The sequence below is a fragment of the Alexandromys fortis genome, unplaced genomic scaffold (assembly GCF_014885135.2).
Source record: "Alexandromys fortis isolate MF-2015 unplaced genomic scaffold, M_Fortis_MF-2015_v1.1 scaffold_141, whole genome shotgun sequence".
Lineage (NCBI taxonomy): Eukaryota > Metazoa > Chordata > Mammalia > Rodentia > Cricetidae > Alexandromys > Alexandromys fortis.
This window is the reverse complement of record NW_026068060.1, coordinates 1,327,583-1,346,445: the sequence shown is the minus strand read 5'-3', so window position 1 is coordinate 1,346,445 and position 18,863 is coordinate 1,327,583. Positions and strand designations below refer to the sequence as shown.

The window sequence follows — 18,863 nt, the reverse complement described above, 5'->3', positions numbered from 1 at the left end:
CAAGCCCCCGCAGCTGTGGGTTGGCCCCATCCCAAACAGCAGCAAGCAGCAGCGGCAGCAGCGCTGGCCCCTGTGTGCACAGAGCCTGATTTGCTCTCGGTCTTACTTTACTGACTGAGCCAGCCTGGAACCCTGATTTCTGGAAAGTTCCCCGTCCAGAAGTTGTCCCTGGAGGTGCTCTGCTTAGTTGCTCTCCCCAGCCTGTGGCTACTCCACTCTGCAGACCCAGCCGCTGCCTTGTGAGAGGCTTCGCCGTTGACCCCGATCTAAATAATGATTCAGTCCAGGTGCAGAGCCGTGTGGGCAAAATGAAAACATGTCCTGGCGGCGCCGTCACGTACATTTAATAGAACGTAAATTACAGGCCACTAGAAAGTGTCATCTCTCCAGCAGAGGGGGCTTCTTTTAAGCCTTCAGTCCCCTGTATAATTTTAAAGTTAAAATCTTCATAATTAAAAGCATTTGACTAATGAGCCGTCGAAGTCGGAGTTCTGATCCCTCACTCTAATTATTGTTACCATGTTGTGCCCTTTGACCTGGAAGTGCAACTTGTGTACTCTTGACACCAGAGGTTAACAGAGCAGGAAGCCAGAGCCCTGTGTGTCCCTGCAGTGACTAGAATAATTTAGTAATTGTTTAATTAGCCAAGGAGCCTAATGCCACTGCTAAAAATAGTATTAAAAATTTAATGAATGTCATTTTCTTGTTGCTCAGGCCATCTGTTCTGTTTGGGCCAACCACGTGTCATAGGTGTTCGGCATCATGCGTGGCAAAGTCTCACATGGCTTTTCTCCACACACTTTCAGTGGGATCTAGGAACCCATAAACACTTCTGGCTTCCTACGCAACTGTGGTGGGCAACTCTTTGTTCAGAACAGTGACTCTGACCCCCTCTTCAGCCCAGTGATTTTGTATCTGTTTGTTTTACACGTACCTATTTGTGTGTATGTGTGTGTGTGTGTGTGTGCCGGGGCACACATGTGGAGGTCAGAGGATAACTTTGAGGGATCCCTGTGGGTCCTAGGGATCAAGCCTGGTTTGCCAGACTTAATGTCAAGTGCCTTGACCCGCAGAGCCGTCTCTCCAGGCCTTAATATTTATTTTTCTTAGAAATGGAGGAAAGGGCTGGAGAAATGGCTCAGAGGTTAGGAACACTGACTGCTCTTCCAGAGGTCCTGAGTTCAATTCCCAGCAACCACATGGCTCACAACCATCTGTAATAAGATCTGATGCCCCCTTCTGGCCTGCCTGAAGACAGGTCACTCATACACATAAATATTTCTAAGAAAAGAAATGGAGGAAAAACACGTGGAGAACTCCCCCTACCTCGGGGATTGTTTGCTTATTTACCCACTGATAGTGGGTCTCATGTAGCCCAGGCTAACCTCCTTGAATTTCTGGTCCTCCTACCTCTTCTTCAGTGGTGGGTGACAGGTGTGTGATGCCGTATTTTATGGCTGTCAGGACCTTGCTGGGCGATTGCTCTGCGAACCGCGCCGTTCTCCAAGCAGAAGTGGTGCTCGGTTTTCCCGTTTGTTCAGCAGCATCTCCTGCCAGGCACTGCTGACTGCTAGGCACACAACGATGAGTAGCGCATACTGTCAGCCTGTGTTCTTGGAGGCCAGGGGCGGGAGATCACGTGAACAAGCCAGGTTTAGGTAATGAAGACGTCAAGACGTAGCGGAGGGACGAGCCTGAGTTGCCGTGAGGGAGTGAATGGGGCTGAGAGGATTAGGGGTGCCAGGGGTCTCTCTGAGTTCACCTCCAAGTGGAGGGCTGTGTGGTGAGACCGAGTGAGCTGTTCTTACAGAAACCTGGAAGGACTGGGATCCCAGGCAGTCTGAGTGGGCAGGGGAGGAAGATGATGTGGGAGCTTGTGGAGCTTGGCAGTGGCCAGCCCGATGGGCCTTGCCCTGAGGAGGAGGACTTGGATTTTACTGACTGCTGAGCCGGGAACCCATGGGATGTATGTGTTGACGTTGGGTGTCTCCCGCAATCACTTCCCACCTTACTTGTTTGCTCTCTGGTGTTTTATTTGGTAACCGAACCCAGGCCCTCGAGCATGGATAAGCCAGGAGTCCTGTGTGCCGAACTGTAGGAAGAAAACACTAACCGCCATTACCGTGACATAATGTCCAGACCCCTGGTCTTTCTGCTCAACTTCTCTATATTTTCCTTTCCTCTAGCAATCCCAGGAGCCACCAGCTCAGAAGGGCCCCACGGTCACTACCAAGGTACGAAGGACCATGAGCAGCCGTGTGCATGAGGCTGTGAAGGCCATCGCACTGTGCCACAACGTGACGCCTGTGTACGAGTCCAACGGCGTGACAGACCAGGCCGAGGCTGAGAAGCAGTTTGAGGACTCGTGCCGTGTGTACCAGGCATCCAGCCCAGATGAGGTAACCTCGGGGAGGGCCCAGCCATCCTGCCATTCCTGCAGGTCAGCAAGGGTCAGACACAGTTGTGTGGCCCTGACTGCTCACGGTCTAGGCCTTGCCTTTTTGATTCCCTCTATCCTGCCTACAAAACTTGGCATCTGATTATAGAAACAGTTTTTGTTTTATTTTTGTTTTTTTGGGACAGTGTCTCACATAGACCGACTAGGACTTCAAAGAACCAGGGCTCTGTGGCTCATGGTGGCTGTGATATGGGGCCATGTAGCCTTTTCTGAGCTCACAGGTACAGGGATACCAGGATATCTCCATTCTAGACCTGTCTCTTTTCCTTTTTTGAGAAAAATTTGTCCCCTGGGGGAGACTTTCTTGTTAATGGTGTGGTGCTGTGGGGTAGCTCAAACCAAAAGCCCTGGTCAACCATGGCCACTGATATTCAAGCCAGGTGTCTTACAAGTGAAATGTGGCCACTCCCAACTTGTGAGCCGGGGATCCTGTGTAAGTGGAGTGGGTAGACAGGGAGGCGGGGCTGGGCTCTCTGCTCAGCTGTTGTAAGCGTACATGATTTCTTCTTCGGCCCATCAGGTTTAGCCCATGACGTCTTGTTTTCTTTCAGGAATGGAATTGGGACCCTTCAGGGTTTGGGCTGTGAAACAGGATGGTATTTTTTTCTTGGAAGTTGGTGACTGGGGACCAGGAGCGTGTGTAAACGTGTGATGGCATTGGAGTTTGAGATACTGATGCTCGGCACAGTGTCGGCACACTGGCTGTGGAGAAGCATCCTCTCTCTGCTGAGCCTCATTGTGTCTGTTTTGGGGCTGTTGAGGGGTGTGTGTGTGTGTGTGTGTGTGTGTGTGTGTGTGTATGTTCTGTGGTTTGATCTTTCACAGATGCTGTGGTTTGGAGGCTTCCCCACATAGAGAAGATGCTGTATTTCATTGTCTGTTCTTCGCTTCCCCACATAGTATTTCATTGTCTGTTCTTCTAAAAGAGATTTGCTCTGTCTTGTTTAAGTTTCTGATTTGTGATTAAAAACAAAAAAGGGATGTTTTTTTCTTGTCTCTGGAGTCTTCAACAGTCCAGAAGGATCTAATACTTAAAATTTTGTTTATTGCATTTACTTATGATGTGGGATACCATATGTAAGCTGTGAATATGTTTTATTACCATTGGTTAATAAAGAAGCTGCTTTGGCCTATGGCAGGACAGAATATAATTAGGCATGAAATCCAAACAGAGAGAGAGAAAGGAGGTGGGGACAGAGAGATACCAGCAGCCACTAGAGAGAGGAGTAAGATGCCAGAACATTACCAATGAGCCCCAGGGCACATGGCAATACCTAGGTTTATTAGGAATGGGTTAATTTATATGTAGAGCTAGCCAGTAAGAAACCCAAGCCATTAGCCAAACAATTATAATTAATATTAAGCCTCCAAATGGTTAGTTCATAAATGGTTGCATGGGCCAGCAGACGGGAGAGAAAGCAGTCCAGCAGGACCAGGTGAGACAGAGCAGAGCTTCCAGCTACATACTTACATGTGTGTGTTCATATGTGCCATGGTGCATATGTGCAGATCAGAGGACAACCTCCAAGAGTTAATTTCTCCTTTACCTGCCAGACTATCTTCCCAGCCTTCCCTTTTCTTAATTAAAAAACTTTTTATTATTTGTGTATCTGGATGGGATGAGCCGTGGTGCACGTGTGAGTCCAGAAGATAACCTTTGGGAGCCGTTTTCTCTCCTGCAGTGTTGTAGGATTGGACTCAGATCGCCAGGTTTACACAGCGAGGCTTTGCCCGCTGAGCCTTCTCACTGCCCTACCCGTTCTTAAAGAATTTTATTAGCTCTTCAGTGCAGTTCATGTCTTTAGTATAATGAGGAAAGAAGGAAAAAATGATCTGTAACTCACAAAGGCTATAGCCACTGATAATACTCTGTACATCTGACTTCTACACAAAATACCAGCGTGGGGGCTGGAGAGATGGCTCAGTGGTTAAGAGCACTGGCTGTTCTTCCAGAGGTCCTGAGTTCAATTCCCAGCAACCACATGGTGGCTCACAGCCATCTGTAATGAGATCTGGCGCCCTCTTCTGGCATGCGGGCATACATGGAGGCAGAATGTTGTATACATAATAAATAAATAAAATCTTAAAAAAAAATACCAGCGTGTTTATGAAAACATGCCACATGACAGGAAGGAGCAGGCTTGCCGTATAAGCAAGATCTTTGAGAAAGCCCTACTATTTTGATTCCCTGGGGGATTCCATTTGAGCTCGGCTGGGTCCCTTTGAAATTCATTATCAACCAAGCCTGTATAAGCCCAAGGTTAGCTTGCTGGAGCACTGGGGAGCACTGGCAGCAGGCTGCTGTCCCTGGGCGACTGGAGTGATTGCCACTTCTTCTTGTCAAAGAAGCAGGATTTCTGACATTTGTTGCCAGTGCATGGTCAGCCCTGGACAGCTGCATTCAGCTATAGATGTACAGCCCCAGGGTATGGGCCCTCCTGCCCTCTACTGTAAATCCAGAACTAGGAAAATAATCTGCCCCATTTATGCTCAGCTTCCAGCTCAGTGGCTTTTTCTCTTTTCGGTGTATGTGGCAGCCCTGGGGGTGTGGGGAGGGGCATGGCAATGGCAAAACTTTCTTTTTTTTGAGAAAGGGTCTCACCAGTGTAGCCCTGGTTGACCTTGAACTCACTCTGTAGATGTGAGAATTAGCCAATAAGAGGCTAGAGCTAATAGGCCAAGCAGTGTTTAAAAGAATACAATTTGTGTGCCAGACAGCCTTTCTGCCTCCCCTTTCTCAGTGTTCACCTGCAGGGTGTCTGATGTCCCACACTCCACTTCCTCCAGGTGGCCCTGGTCCAGTGGACAGAAAGTGTGGGATTGACCCTGGTGGGCCGAGACCAGTCCTCCATGCAGCTGAGGACCCCTGGCGACCAGATCTTGAATCTCACCATCCTGCAGGTTTTCCCCTTCACCTACGAGAGCAAGCGGATGGGCATCATCGTGAGGGTGAGTGGAGTCCTCCCCTGTCCCTCTGTCTTCCCCTGCCCCTCAGTGTCCTCCTCTGCCCCTCAGCATCCTCTCCTGCCCTGAAGAGTATGCATCAGGCATCCTTACACCTTGCTGGGGCCTCATTACTGTCCCTCAGACTAGTGAGGGAGTGTGATTCCGAGTAGGGCGGAAATGGGCTCCACCAGTGGACACACCCGGGTCCTCCAGCCTGGTGAGCTTGGCTTTCAGGCAGTGAATATGTCAGGGAGCCCTCCGCAGATCATTTCTCATTCTCAGTCTCTTAAAACATATTACATTTTTGTTTATTTAGTATATATGAGCAGGAACCAGGGAGTAACATACTACATACAGTGTGTGTGTGTGTTGTATGGGAGTTGAACCCAGAGTCTTGCACATACCTGAGCAAGTCACATGCCCAGTTTGTATTCTTTAGAAAAATTATTATTTATATGTATGTGTGCATGTCTGTGTGGGTGTATGCCCATGTGTGCAGGTGCCCATGGAGGCTAGAAGAAGGAGTCAGATCCGCTGGGGCTGGAGCTATAGGTGGTTATAAGCTGCCTGGCATTGGTGTTGGGATCTGGGACCAGCTAGGTTCGTTCAGCTCTCAGCACCTGCATGGACACAATCCTTTGTAACTCCAGTTCCATGGGATCTAGTGCCCTCTTCTGGCTAGTGAGGACATTGCATGGATGTGGTGCACGGACATCCATGCAGGTGCAGCACCCACATACATAAATAAAAATAAACAAATCTTCAAAAAAAGAATTAAACCCATGCAGTTACTAAGCCACCTTACCTCCCCAGCTCCTCGTTCCCATCATCTGCTTCCTGCCCCTGCAGATTTACCTGTTTACACTTCCTGTAAATGGAATGTAGAGTGCGATCTTTCAGTTTCTTCTTTCTGCTAACAGGTTTCAAGGAGCATGTATGTTATTGTATATACCAGTCTTTCCATTCCTTTTTGTGGCTGTGTGGTGCTCCATTGTGTGTCTGTGGGGGTTAAATATCCTTTCTATAGAATGCCTGTGACCAGTAAGGAACATTTACATTAGATATTTGGATTATCCCCAGATCCTAACATGAAATTCTTACACAGTGGACTGAAGGCAATCTTAAACACTGTTTTTAGTATGATTTTATTTTGACTATAACCTGAGTCAGATGTGGAACTTTTTCTTTCTTTCTTTTTGTTTGTTTTGTTTTGTTTGAATTTCTCTGTAGTCCAGGCTGTCCTAAAACTCATTATGTAGACCAGGCTGGCCTCAGGCCCGGAGAACCTCCTGCCTCTGACTCCCGAGTGCTGGGATCAAAGGCCTGTGCCTCCACTGCCTGGCAGGTGTAGAATTTTCTGCTCATGGTGTTTTGTTGATGTCCAAAGAATTCTGAAGCTTGGGGTCTAGGGATTGGCTCAGTAGGTAAAATGCTTGTTGGGCAAGCACAGAGACCTGAGTTTGAACCCCAGAACCCAGGTGGGTGGTGTGGTGTGTGCTTGCAATCCCCGTGCTAGGGAGGCAGAGGCAGGTGCATCACTGGGGCATGAAGCCAGCCCACAGTCAGCGTTGAGGGGCTGTCAGCGTCCTGCAGGAGTGGTGATGGTGGTGGTTAGTGGAGGAAGGGATGATTGGCAGTGAAGTGCGGTCATGAGCAGGGAGGGTGGTCTGTACGATGAGGTAGCCATGGTGAGAGCGCCAGCAGTGATGGGCGTGGATGACAGTAGGCGGGGCCGGTGCTGTGGCTCTTCTCAGTGGCTGGCATGAGCTGACGAGAACCTGTTCACCAGAAGCTCACAGGTTAGCTGTGTCATTTGCTTTTGACAGAGAAGGAAACTGAGGCACAGAAAGGCTGAAGGTACACACCTGAGTCTACATGGGGAGGTGATGGGTCTGAGACACCCCCAGGCTAGGCTTAGATGGGACAGGGAGGACATGGAAAAACCCATGGCCCTGGGTCTGTATTCATTATTCATTGCTAGGGGACTACCCCACATAGTGGTTGGAAACCACACTGCTTGTGTTCTCTAACACTTCCTATGGACCAGGAATCTCATGCAGCTTGGGTATCTGGTTCAGTTCTCAAAGGCTGGCATCAGGACTTGGCCAGGTTACTACTGTGTCCTCAGGATCTCCTGGGACAAAGTTCACTTGCCCACAGCTTCAGTGGGCTGCAGGACATCTAGACAGAGGCCACCTTCAGCTACTGCTCTGTGAGTCTCTCCCTGGTCTAGCCTCGTGTCTGGCTTCACCCTAGTGAGAGTGTGAACAAGCTGGAAGCCCCCTTCGGGAGCCAGCCTTGTTCTGTGGTTAGGAGTGAGTTGTTGGGTCCAGCACATCCCCAGGGGCGGGGATAAGGTCGCCTCCATCCAGGGACTGTGGCAGTGGCTCCATGCACTGCTGCTCTGGAGACCCAGTGACAGGCTGGGGTGAGCTCCTGAAACATCCCATCTGAGTCAACTCAGATCCCAGATGCCGGCTGGGACTTTGTGACCCTCCCTGTGGAACACATGTCCTTGGCAAATGTCAAATGGGGAGGGAACCTCTCCCTCCCACGCTGTGCGGCTTTTCCTACAGGCTGCACCTGGCCTGACCCTTGACTTTAGCCAATCGGGGCACATCTGAGCTCAAGGCTATCAGAAGTCGCTCTGGTGGGTGTTTCCTGGAGTTAGTCAGCACCATCAACAGAGTTACTCTCACTTGGTTCCAGCCTTTATTTTTCAAGTTCTAGGGCCACGGACTCTGCTGAGGTCATCTGAGAGTTGACTCATCAGATCGTCCCCAGTGCCCGGCTTTGAGAATGAGCGGAACCGCACACACCGCCCTTCCTTTAGCTGTGAAGGGATCTCATTCACAGACATTCGTCATGTTTTGTGAGAAGTGGCTCTGTGTCTTCCCACGCAAGGTGGCTGGAGCCCAGCGTGCTGCTGGCCTAGTGAGTCTGCTTTCACTAGGGAAGAGCGTGCCCCCGCCCTGCCTAGTTTATTATTATTATTTTAATTAACACTCAGCTTTTAAGATTCAGCCTTCACAGTTAATAAAAAGGGAAATCAAGCCTGGCATGGTGGCTTATGCCAGTAATCTAGCACTCCAGAGACTAGGGCAGGAGGATTACCATGAGTTGGGAGCCAGCCTTTTGCCACATCAAGGACTTTTATTTCAGTCTTTTTTTTAAAAGCATATGTATCCATATACATTTATAAACTTAGCCTCTGCCTTTATCTCAAGCTAGCTTCCCTGCCCTTACTGAAGCACGCGAGGATGTGCATGTATGTGTGTGTGCGTGCACACGTGTGCATGCGTGAGTATGTGCACCTGTCTGCCTGCCTATGTGTATATGCACAGTGAAAGTTTCCTTACACCATCAACACATGGTTTTTGCTGATTTTAATGTCTGTGTTTGGGAACATACCCCGTTTCATTCACTTCTTTTGATTTTTTTAAAATTACATATATGCATGCACGTGTGTTCTAGATCCTTTGAAATTTTTAAAAGGTTTATTTTCTATGTATGAGTGTTTTGCTTGTATGTATGTAATATACACCACATGCCTGGTGCCCTCAGATGTCCTGGAACTGGAGTTACAGGACCCTTGTGAACAACAGTGTGGGTGCTGGGGATCGAACCTGAGTCCTCTGGAAGAGCTGCCAGTGCTCTTAGCCATTAAGCCGTCTCTCCAGCCGGTGTGTTCTGTTCTTAACTGTGAAAGTTGAGTCTTCTAAAACTTCACAGTGCACCTCTGAAGGTCAGTGGACAATGTGCGGGAGCTGGTCCCTCTGTCTACCGTGTGGGGTCCAGGGATCAGTGCTTTCACCCAGCAAGCCATCATTCTTCAGGTCTCCTCTTCCTTCTGCATGGGCCATCTCTCATTTTTGACTATTAATAACAATGCTGGGAGCATGCGTCTTTTCAAGGCGGCCTTAGGTATTAGGAAAATGCCATTAGTGAGCTAATGTTTTCACCTCTGCCTGCCTGTCCCTCTATCTTTGGTTTGTCCCAGGCTTTGGGATGGCTTTTTTTACTTTGTACTAACCTCCCCACAATTCCCCAGCTCAGTGACTCTCACTGTGACCTTTGAAAGGTGAGACCTTTAGAGCTGAGACTGGGGATGCTACTGGCATCCAATGGGATGCCTCCATGAGGGGAGTCTGGCCATGTGTGTGTGTTGTACAGGGCCTGAGAAGCCATTTTCTCCCGTGCTGGAGGGATGGACCTCTTGTATGCACGTGACTGTCCCGTTGCCTGCTGTAGACAGGTTTCGTTCAGCCTTTGGCTTGCTTTCTTTCCCAGGGGTGGGAGGGCATTCAAGACAAGATCTCCAGCTGGAACCCTTGGCCCTCACAGCAGCCATCCTGCTTCAGCCCCCACCTCCAAGTGCCAGGATTGCAGGCATGAGTTACCACATGCCACTCTGACCGGGTTTAGCTGCTGCTGTCTGCCCTCCCAGTAGACTGTATCCAGCCTTTTAGACTGGTGTGGGTGATTGTACAGGGTGCTCACAGCCTGTTTCCTATCCTCCCCAAGCTCTTTTCTTTCTCTGTCTGAGGGCCTGCCTCCTAAGAGGTCAGGTGAGGTCAGGGAAGCCTGTTGCCCCAGGCATTTGTGCACATGTTTCTGAAGGAACTGTGAACCCCACGTTGTACAAGACGTCCCATTATGCTCCATGCTTCCCATGTGGAGTAGTGGAATTGGATCACTGCTAGGGACCACAGCGTTGTCATTGAATTAATGAGGCCTGTAATCAGGTGCCAGGCCCAGACTACAAGGACACAAGACAACACGACTAGACCAGCCCATCTCTGTATGTTTTTGGTACCATGTCACCATAACATGGGAACACAGTAAACTGGGGATGACCTGGGCGGGAGGAAGTGACTCACACGGAGGAGATAATGGCTGCAGTGTTTATATTGGATACGATGACCGAGCTGGCCAGAGCCCCTCTGGTAAAGGAAGCCGTGTGGGGTCAATTCTTCCTGCAGCCATGGTATTAAGCACCAGTTTCAGGAAGGGGCAAGGAATGAAAACCCCTGATGCTTTTATGTTCTTTCGGCCCAAGGGCTGTCCTTCCTGGACACATGTGCAGTTGACCGTGCCCAAAATGAAGGTGGAGAGATTGAGCCAGTGGTTGAACCATACCCTTAGTTAGCTCATGTTCTCTCTCTCTCTCTCTCTCTCTCTCTCTCTCTCTCTCTCTCTCTCTGTCTGTCTGTCTCTTCCCCCCCTCTCCCCCCCGTGTGTGTGTACGTGTGTAAATATGTGTGTATTCATGTGGAAACTGGAGGCTGACATTTGACATCTTCATTTGCTTCTATTTTATGTTTTGAGATGGTCTCACTCTGATTCTGGAACTCATTTCACTCCGATTGACTGGCCAACATGCTGCAGACTGTCTCTGCCTCCCCAGTGCTGGGACTGCAGGTGCATGATCATGTCCAGCCTTAAAAAATAGAAATATGTCGTGGGAATCTGAACTCGGGTCGGGTCCTCATGGCTGTGGCATGACCTTTCCCCACAGAGCCATCTCTTCAGCTCCTCTAATTCCTAGTCGGAGGTGACAGGCTTTGGGACTTTCAGAGTAGTAAAGTGTATGCACACCGCATTGACTGCCCTGCCCGTGCCCTCTTCATCAATGTCACCTGTCTTCTCTTTGGAGACTTGAGGATCCGCTGCCCTCCAGCTTTCCCCAGAGCCTGTGTCTCAGCCTCTGCACTGTCAAGGGATGGAGCCCAGTGATGAGTTCTTGCTTGTGTGGACACCCTGAGGATTCGGGGATGCGTGGTGGCACGTGTGGCCTCTCTGAAGCCTCTTCTCAGGGTGTGGCAGCTGACAGTGTCTGTCCATGGTCATCTGTTGCAAATCTGGGACTGAGCCTCTCCCTGCAGAGCAGACTGGAGGGACTTAGGGTGCACCTAACCATCCAGAACACTGTCACAAATGCCACATTCTGTGTGAGGCCACGCACGTGCCACGTACCAGTGCTCTTGCTTCATCCGTGCTGGTCAGTACATGGGAATGTGCTGCACGTCCTGCTTGATGGAGGAGGACGCTGAGGCAGAGAGGAGACAGTTCGCCCTGTGCTCCTCATTAAGAACTGGTACCAGGCCAAGTGTTTGATGCCTGCCAGGTCAGAGGAACCAAAATCTGAGCGGCCATTTGCTTTCTGTGTACTCCTTCTCCATGGTCATCACTTCTCGACCCTCTTTCCAGGATGAATCCACGGGGGAAATCACGTTCTACATGAAGGGAGCAGACGTTGTCATGGCTGGCATCGTCCAGTACAATGACTGGCTGGAAGAAGAGGTAAGCCTGGGGTCGTGAGTTGAAGCGGGGTCCTGGGAGCCTGCCCTGCAGAGGCTGGCCTTGCAGTGGGGAATGAGCCGGTCCTTGTACTCGCTTGCTGGCTGTGGCACCGACTACCGTAAAACTGTGGTTCTACCTATGGCAAAACTTAGTTGCTTTAACAGCCTGCATTTCCTTCTTGATTTGTCTGGAGTAGGGTCTGGGTGTGGCTCAACTGGGGTCTTTGCTTTAGGGCTTCCCAGTGACTACAGCCAGGGTGTCGATGTATAGCTCAGCTGAAGATCCAACTGGGGTAGGATGTTCTTTGAGCTCAGTCTTTGCTTGGTGCTCGGTGCTGCACTGTTGGTGCAGACAGCACCCAGCTCCTTAGGGCTATGGTCCAAAGTCTTGGGTTTCCTTCAGTTGCCACCCTTTGTCTCTTGCCCCATGGATTTCTTCATGGGCACCCCCAACGTGACAGCTGTCTTCATCCAAGCAGTGGAAGATGACAGACAAGATGGAAGTCTCCATCTTTGGTGGCCTAGGCACAGATACAGCACCTCTCCTTTTTCTGTGTGCTGAAAACAAGTCACAAGGTCTAGCCCACACTCAAGGGGAAGGTGATTGTGTGGGGAGTTACAGGGGTGAAGATCCTGGGGATCACAAATCCCAGCTACCTGGTGGACAGTTAGCTGGAGGGACGAGTGCTGGTGGAGGTCAGCAGGCCAGCTCTCACCTTCAGGCAGGTGAGCGCTCACTCTGCCATTTATAGTAATGCAATTCCCTCCTGGGGGATTGGAAACCAGATGCCCAAGGGCCAGGTGAGGCACACAGATAAATGGCAGGCCTGGGTGTGTCTTTCTCGGGGTTACACTTGGACACGCTTAGCCCCTTGAAATGGGCTGTGGCACCAGTGTTTAGGGGTACACACAGGAGCAATGACTGCAAGGGGATGGCGAATGGTGGGTAACCCACAATTAACAAAGTTTTGTCCAGTCAACCAGCCAGCTATGCTTGCGTGTAACCTTACCGCGTTGATTTGGACTTTGGAGCACACCGTGCTGGCCAGAGAAAACCCATGTGTGCTGGACTCAGCCTGCAGCTCGCCCTCTGCAGCTTCAGCTAGAAGCTTGGCTTTGGGAGACTGTAGCTTTAGGGGAAAGCAGTTTTCCCCGATCTTTTGGCTTTCTCTGGGGCAGTCTCAGACCTGGGCCTGAATATAGCTTCCCACTGATCTCTGTCTGCCTTGCAGTGTGGCAACATGGCCCGGGAGGGACTGCGGGTGCTTGTGGTGGCCAAGAAGTCCCTCACAGAGGAGCAGTACCAAGACTTTGAAGTAAGTGTCTCGTGACCTTTGCCTTGCATCCCTGACCCACCTCAGTCACCTCTCCTGGGGACACACCTTGCTCGCCCCACTCTGGCTGCGCTGGCCTTTTTGAGCACCAGCTTTCCTGTCAGCGCAGGGCCTCTGCACATGCCCCGTGCAAAGGTGTTTGCTCTGCCTGGCACTCGCTCCATTGCCCACCTCCCACTTCACGCTCACGCATGGCCTCTCCAGGATGTCTCCCACACTACCTGTCATTTCCACAATCTCCCACGTGACTCACCTTCTTTGTCACCTACTCTAGGAAGATTCGAACTAAATCACTTCCACACCCCTATCCCATCTCTCTCTATCTCTGTTTTGCTGCTGTTTTGAGACAAGATTTTGCTTGTAGCCCAGGCTTGCCTGGAATCATCCTGCCTCAGTTTCCTGAGTGCTGAGGTGACTGACGTGAGCCACCCAACTAGTTTTGAGGTATAAAAAAGGTTAGAGTTGTGCTCCAATCCAATCTACTTGTGGTTTTCTCACCCCATTGACTATGCTCCCCATGGAAGGACCTTGTCTGCCTGATGGCCTGTGTCCCTGGTACAAGGCTGACATGTATGAGTGCCAGGGTGCATGTTGTTGAGGGACAGATCTCTAGGGTCCTTGCCAGCCCCCCAGCAGTTGGCTTGGCCCTGTGCCTCTGATGTGCCCCATGTGTTTGTAAGACTTTAGGATCAGGTTTCTTTCATAGGTGCCTGCTGTGACTGTTCCCGCAGTTCCACCAGCTTCCCTTCGGTTTCACTGCCAGATAAAGAGGGGATAAGTAGGGTCAGATTGGAGTCAGTTATCTTCAGAAGTGGGGTTCGGGAGGCCCAGCTGACCTGGGCAGTGTGTTGGGGTGATGGCCTCACCTCATCTCTCCACCCCCTGACTTGTCTCTGTCATTCCCCAGGCCCGCTATGTCCAAGCCAAGCTCAGTGTGCATGACCGTTCGCTCAAGGTGGCCACAGTGATCGAGAGCCTGGAGATGGAGATGGAGCTGCTGTGTCTGACTGGTGTGGAGGACCAACTACAAGCCGACGTCAGGCCCACGCTGGAGACGCTGCGCAATGCCGGCATCAAGGTAGGACTGTAGGGGAGACATTTGAGTGTGTAAGGCTGGGTGAGGAGGTGCCTCGTAATCTCGGTATGTGGGAGTCAGTGATAAGATCTCAAGTTCAGGGTCAGCCTGGGATATAGTGAGAGCCTGTCCGCAAAAGAAAGAAGTGGAAGGATTAGGGGACACCAGGGCGCCCCACTTTGAAAGGCCTGGCTTGGGAAGGGGACCCCAGGGTGTCCCACTTCAGATGGCCTGTCTTGGAAAGGGCACCCTAGGGTGCCCTACCTCAGAAGGCCTGGCTTGGGAAGGGTGCCCCACCTCAGAAGGCCTGGTTTGGGAAACCATCTTAAGTGACTGCTTCTCCTGGTTACCTCCTCACAGGGCTAGCTCTCTGAAGGTCAGGGGTATGTATCTCCCAGTCACTCAGGACAGCCCTGGGTCCCACTGCACCATGTGATTTGGTTAAGTGACTGGCTAGCGACTGTCAGTTGCTCTGGCCCGGTGAGAAAGGGACAGCCACCCCATTGGGGAAGTAGAGAGACTTCTGTATTAATCTGCTGTTGGAGTGGAAGCAGTCCAGATGGCTTCTCTGCGGGGCCAGTAGAGGGCGTCTGAGGACCAGTGATGCTGGGTTCTGAAGGCTGAGGACTTGCATGTGTAGCCCAGGCTGTCCTCAAACTCCTGATTGTACTGCTTTCATCTCCTGAGTGCTGGGATTATGGTTGTGGTTCTGTTTTTTTTCATGCTGTACTGGGGGTGGGACCCAGATCTCTGTGCATGGCAGGCAAGCACTCTACCAGTGAGCACACCCTGTGCTTAAACCTGTCTGTCTGTCTGTCTCTCTCTCTCTTCTGTCTCTCTCCTCTCTGTCTCTCCCTCCCTCCCTCCCTCCCTCCCTCCCTCCATCCCTCCCTATCCTCCTTCCCTCCCTCCCTCGAGAGACAGGGTCTCTCTCTGAACCTGGAGCGAGGCTGACTGCCCACAAGCCCAGCGCCCCTCCCTCCTTGTCCCTGCAGCTCCCCTGACCCCAACCCTGAGGTTGTAGGCATGCATGGCACACATGGCTTCCTATGTGGGTGCTGCTGTGATTTCAGGTTTGGATGCTAACAGGGGACAAGCTGGAGACAGCCACGTGCACAGCCAAGAACGCACATCTGGTGACCAGAAACCAAGACATTCATGTTTTCCGGCTGGTAAAGCATCCTGCTGGGGCCATGCAGGGTGGTGTTTGCATTCGTCCTGTAATGGGCCTCTGAAGGGAGGAGGGCAGCTGTTGGTGACCTCAGGTGGTTGTGCAGGTTACTGAAGGGCTAGGGGTCCCAACGGACAATCCCTTCAGCTAGTGTCAAGGAACTCCTTTACACAGCCTTGAGCGCATGCTGTGCTCTGATCCTTTTTGGTGGTTGTGTTCTCCTTTGGGGAGCAGAAGAAAGTTGGCATCGCCAACAGTCAAGCACAATGCATACGCCTATAGCGGTACCTGTAGAGAAAGGTGGTATAGTTGCCTGGTCCCCAGGCTGCCCTCCAGGGCTCTGGTGACCCTGCTCCAGGTGAGGAGCCCCTCCGAGCTCTGGTCTCCGGGTGCGCTATTGAGAGCAAATGCGAGAGGCCGGTCCTGACTGTGTGCCCGCTTTAGTCCTGACTGTGTGCCCGCTTTAGTCCTGACTGTGTGCCCGCTTTAGTCCTTGGGAAACGGGAAGGGATGACTGTCACACAGTCTCCTGGGCCACAGCACCCTTTACCCAAAGACTGGTGACGGGTGACGGGAGGGGAAGGACCTGTTCACACAAGCTGCAGGAGGCCAGAGTTCATCATGCCATCTGCCATTTCCAGAGAGCCAGGCCTTCTCTGTCCCTGTACCCTTTCAGGTGACCAACCGTGGGGAAGCACACCTTGAGCTGAATGCCTTCCGCAGGAAGCATGATTGTGCCCTGGTCATCTCTGGAGACTCTCTGGAGGTCAGTGCTGGGAGCTTATGGGTAGGGTACCTCTTCCTGCTTTGGGTTGCAGGGAGGGGATGGCATCGGCTGATGCTGCCCGCCTCCCCCACCCCCTGCCCCAGGTTTGCCTCAAGTACTATGAGTATGAGTTCATGGAGCTGGCCTGCCAGTGCCCAGCTGTTGTGTGCTGCCGCTGTGCCCCTACCCAGAAGGCCCAGATTGTGCGGCTGCTCCAGGAACGCACCGGAAAGCTCACCTGCGCAGTGGGTAAGCTTGCCTCCGTGGAAGGAGGTATCGCTGGGAGTGGTCAGACTTGCTGGAGGCCCTGTCCTGCTGGCCTTGTCTGCTTGCGCTCTGCCCTGCAGATGCTCTGAACTGACTTGACAAGTACCTTAGAGTCCTGCTGCTGTGTGTTTAGATTCCCCAGGCCTCTTGACTCAGGCCAAGAGGATGCTATGGTTGCTCGCCTTCCCTCCCTTGAGAGAGAGGAGACAAACATGCCTAAAGGGAAGGGTTCTTTCTTCTTGGCCTGTGGCTGATGGCCATGGCATTCCAGAGGATTGAAGACCCCATGCTGAGGTTCAGATCTGTGTTCAAGTCTTTCAACCAAGTGGTCACTGACTGGTTATCATGGGTCGTGGCTCCCTTTCCCTCTTGGGCCTACACTTGCACCTCAGCCGGATGGAGACAATGGTGGTGGCCTCCTCGCCTGGGTGTTCAAGGATTAAAGTATGAGGTGTGCTGGCCACAGGGTCTTGAGGACGTCCATGTCCTGTAGGGGCTCTTGAGAAGAGGTTGTAGATGCTGGCCTCTGTGACAGCTCAGCATTTGACCCTGGCGAGCCACCTGGTCTCCAGCACGCATCAGCTGCCTCCTTTGAGGATGGCTGGCACAGAGTGAAGAGCAAGGCATGGATGGTTTCTCTGAGACTGCTATTGTGAGCCGCCTCTCACTGTCCCCACATTCCTAATCTCCTCTCTGCTGTGTGCTCCGCAGGTGACGGAGGCAATGACGTCAGCATGATCCAGGAATCGGACTGTGGTGTGGGCGTGGAGGGCAAGGTGAGTGTGTGCACACAGTTCTTCCCCTCGGTTGGAGTTTCTAGTTCTTTCTTCTCTCCCTCCACCTCTCTCCCTTCTTCCCTCTCTCCCTCCACGTTTCCCAGGCTGGTCTGAAACTTGATTCGCAGCTGAGGATGACCCTGACCCTGTCCCTCCTGCCTCCTTGAGGCTTATACCACCATACTGTGCTGTGGTTCCTGGGTGAGACTTTGCTTCCAGAATCTGTGCAGATTCCTTTAGGTGTAGGTTTTAAGAAGCACAGCTGAGCCGGGCAATGGTGGCGCACGCCTTTAATCCCAGCACTCAGGAGGCAGACGCAGGCGGATCTCTGTGAGTTCGAGACCAGCCTGGTCTACAGAGCTAGTTCCAGGACAGGCTCCAAAGCCACAGAGAAACCCTGTCTCGAAAAACCAAAAAAAAAGAAGCACAGCTGAGCCAGCAATGGTGGCTCTGGCCTCTAATTCCAGTGCTCATGAAGAAGTAGATGCCAGAGGATTGTGTAGTTCTAGCCAGCCCCAGCTCACGGAACAAGACCCTGCCTCAGAAAACCAGAAAGGTGGTGGGGGCTGGGAGGGAGGCAGGGGCCAGAGAGGTGCTCAGTAGTCTGAGTGCTGCTGTTGCAGGGGACTGGAGTTTGGTCCCCAGCACCGCATCCAGCCCCTCACACCCACAGGCACTCCAGGGGGTCCGCAGTCCTCTTCTGGCCTCACGGGCACATGCATTCCCGTGCATGCCCACCCCCATGCATAGACACTCAGAATTAAAGATAAAGCAAATCTTGAAGGATTGCTTGGAGTTTAACAACAAGCCTTTTATAGGTCGCTATCTACAAAGGAGATGTTTTCCCTTCTGTTAAAAATTCTCTCGTGAGTCCTTGGGTTTTAGCTTATGACAGTAGTGAATGCTTGCCACAGCAGAAATAAATCATGTAAGTCACTCCCAGCGTGCCTCTTAGCCGCACCAAGCTAGTGACATTGGGGAATCTTCTTTTCTGGGCATTATGGTTTTGGCTGTGTGTGCTTTTGTTATAGATACCATCTACACATATTTTGTCCATGTATATATATTATTTTCATGTATTCTTTCAAATTAAAAACATACCACACACTCTGTCATGCAGCTTGCTTAAATCTGTTACATCTTGGATTCCTTTCTTCATCAGAAACAGGGGCAGCGGTCACTTCTACCCCTTCCTCTTTTTTCTAAATCTCTTACTAACCATGCTTTTAAATCATCAACTCCATTCTTAGGACCAACCTCCTTATCAAGGCCGTCATCTCTTTGAATTGCCCTCAGCCTCCCATTTCTTACTTTAGAACTCATGCTGAACAACAAGGATTGGCTTTTGTGCCCGGCTCTAAGTCTTTGTCTCCAGTTCAGCAAAGCCACAAGCATTGTAACTTTCTATTTTGAAAAAAAAAATGTCATCTTGAACTGGGGATGTGGCTCAGTGAGTATAATAAGCACTTGTGGTACAAGCATGAGGACCTGAGTTCAAATCCCCTGCACCTCCCTAAAATGCTGGGCATAATCTAACATCGGGGGATGGAGACAGGTGGATCCTGAGAGGCTCGCTGGACCACCAGCTGAGCCTGCAAGCTTCTGGGTCAGTGAGGCCCTGTGTCAATGCAGTACACACACACACACACACACACACACACTATATCACACACACACGCAGAGTGAGAGAGAGAGAGAGAGAGAGAGAGAGAGAGAGAGACTGACTCATGGCTCAAGGTGTGGCCTGTTTTAAAGAAGCTCCGTGGGC

The 18,863-nt window shown here is 51.3% G+C and overlaps 1 protein-coding gene across 4 annotated transcripts in view; it reads left to right on the top strand.

The window, feature by feature from the left end:
- The window catches only part of Atp9a (ATPase phospholipid transporting 9A (putative)), a 95,914-nt gene that overhangs the window by 64,989 nt on the left and 12,062 nt on the right, over positions 1–18,863 (top strand). For all 4 annotated transcript variants that reach the window (XM_050120180.1, XM_050120178.1, XM_050120179.1 and 1 more), the window contains exons 14-22: positions 2,187–2,399; positions 5,246–5,407; positions 11,615–11,707; positions 12,939–13,022; positions 13,948–14,118; positions 15,189–15,287; positions 15,963–16,052; positions 16,157–16,301; positions 17,031–17,095. In XM_050120180.1, the coding sequence (XP_049976137.1) occupies positions 2,187–2,399; positions 5,246–5,407; positions 11,615–11,707; positions 12,939–13,022; positions 13,948–14,118; positions 15,189–15,287; positions 15,963–16,052; positions 16,157–16,301; positions 17,031–17,095 (1,122 nt within the window). The remainder of the gene's footprint in view (positions 1–2,186; positions 2,400–5,245; positions 5,408–11,614; positions 11,708–12,938; positions 13,023–13,947; positions 14,119–15,188; positions 15,288–15,962; positions 16,053–16,156; positions 16,302–17,030; positions 17,096–18,863) is intronic.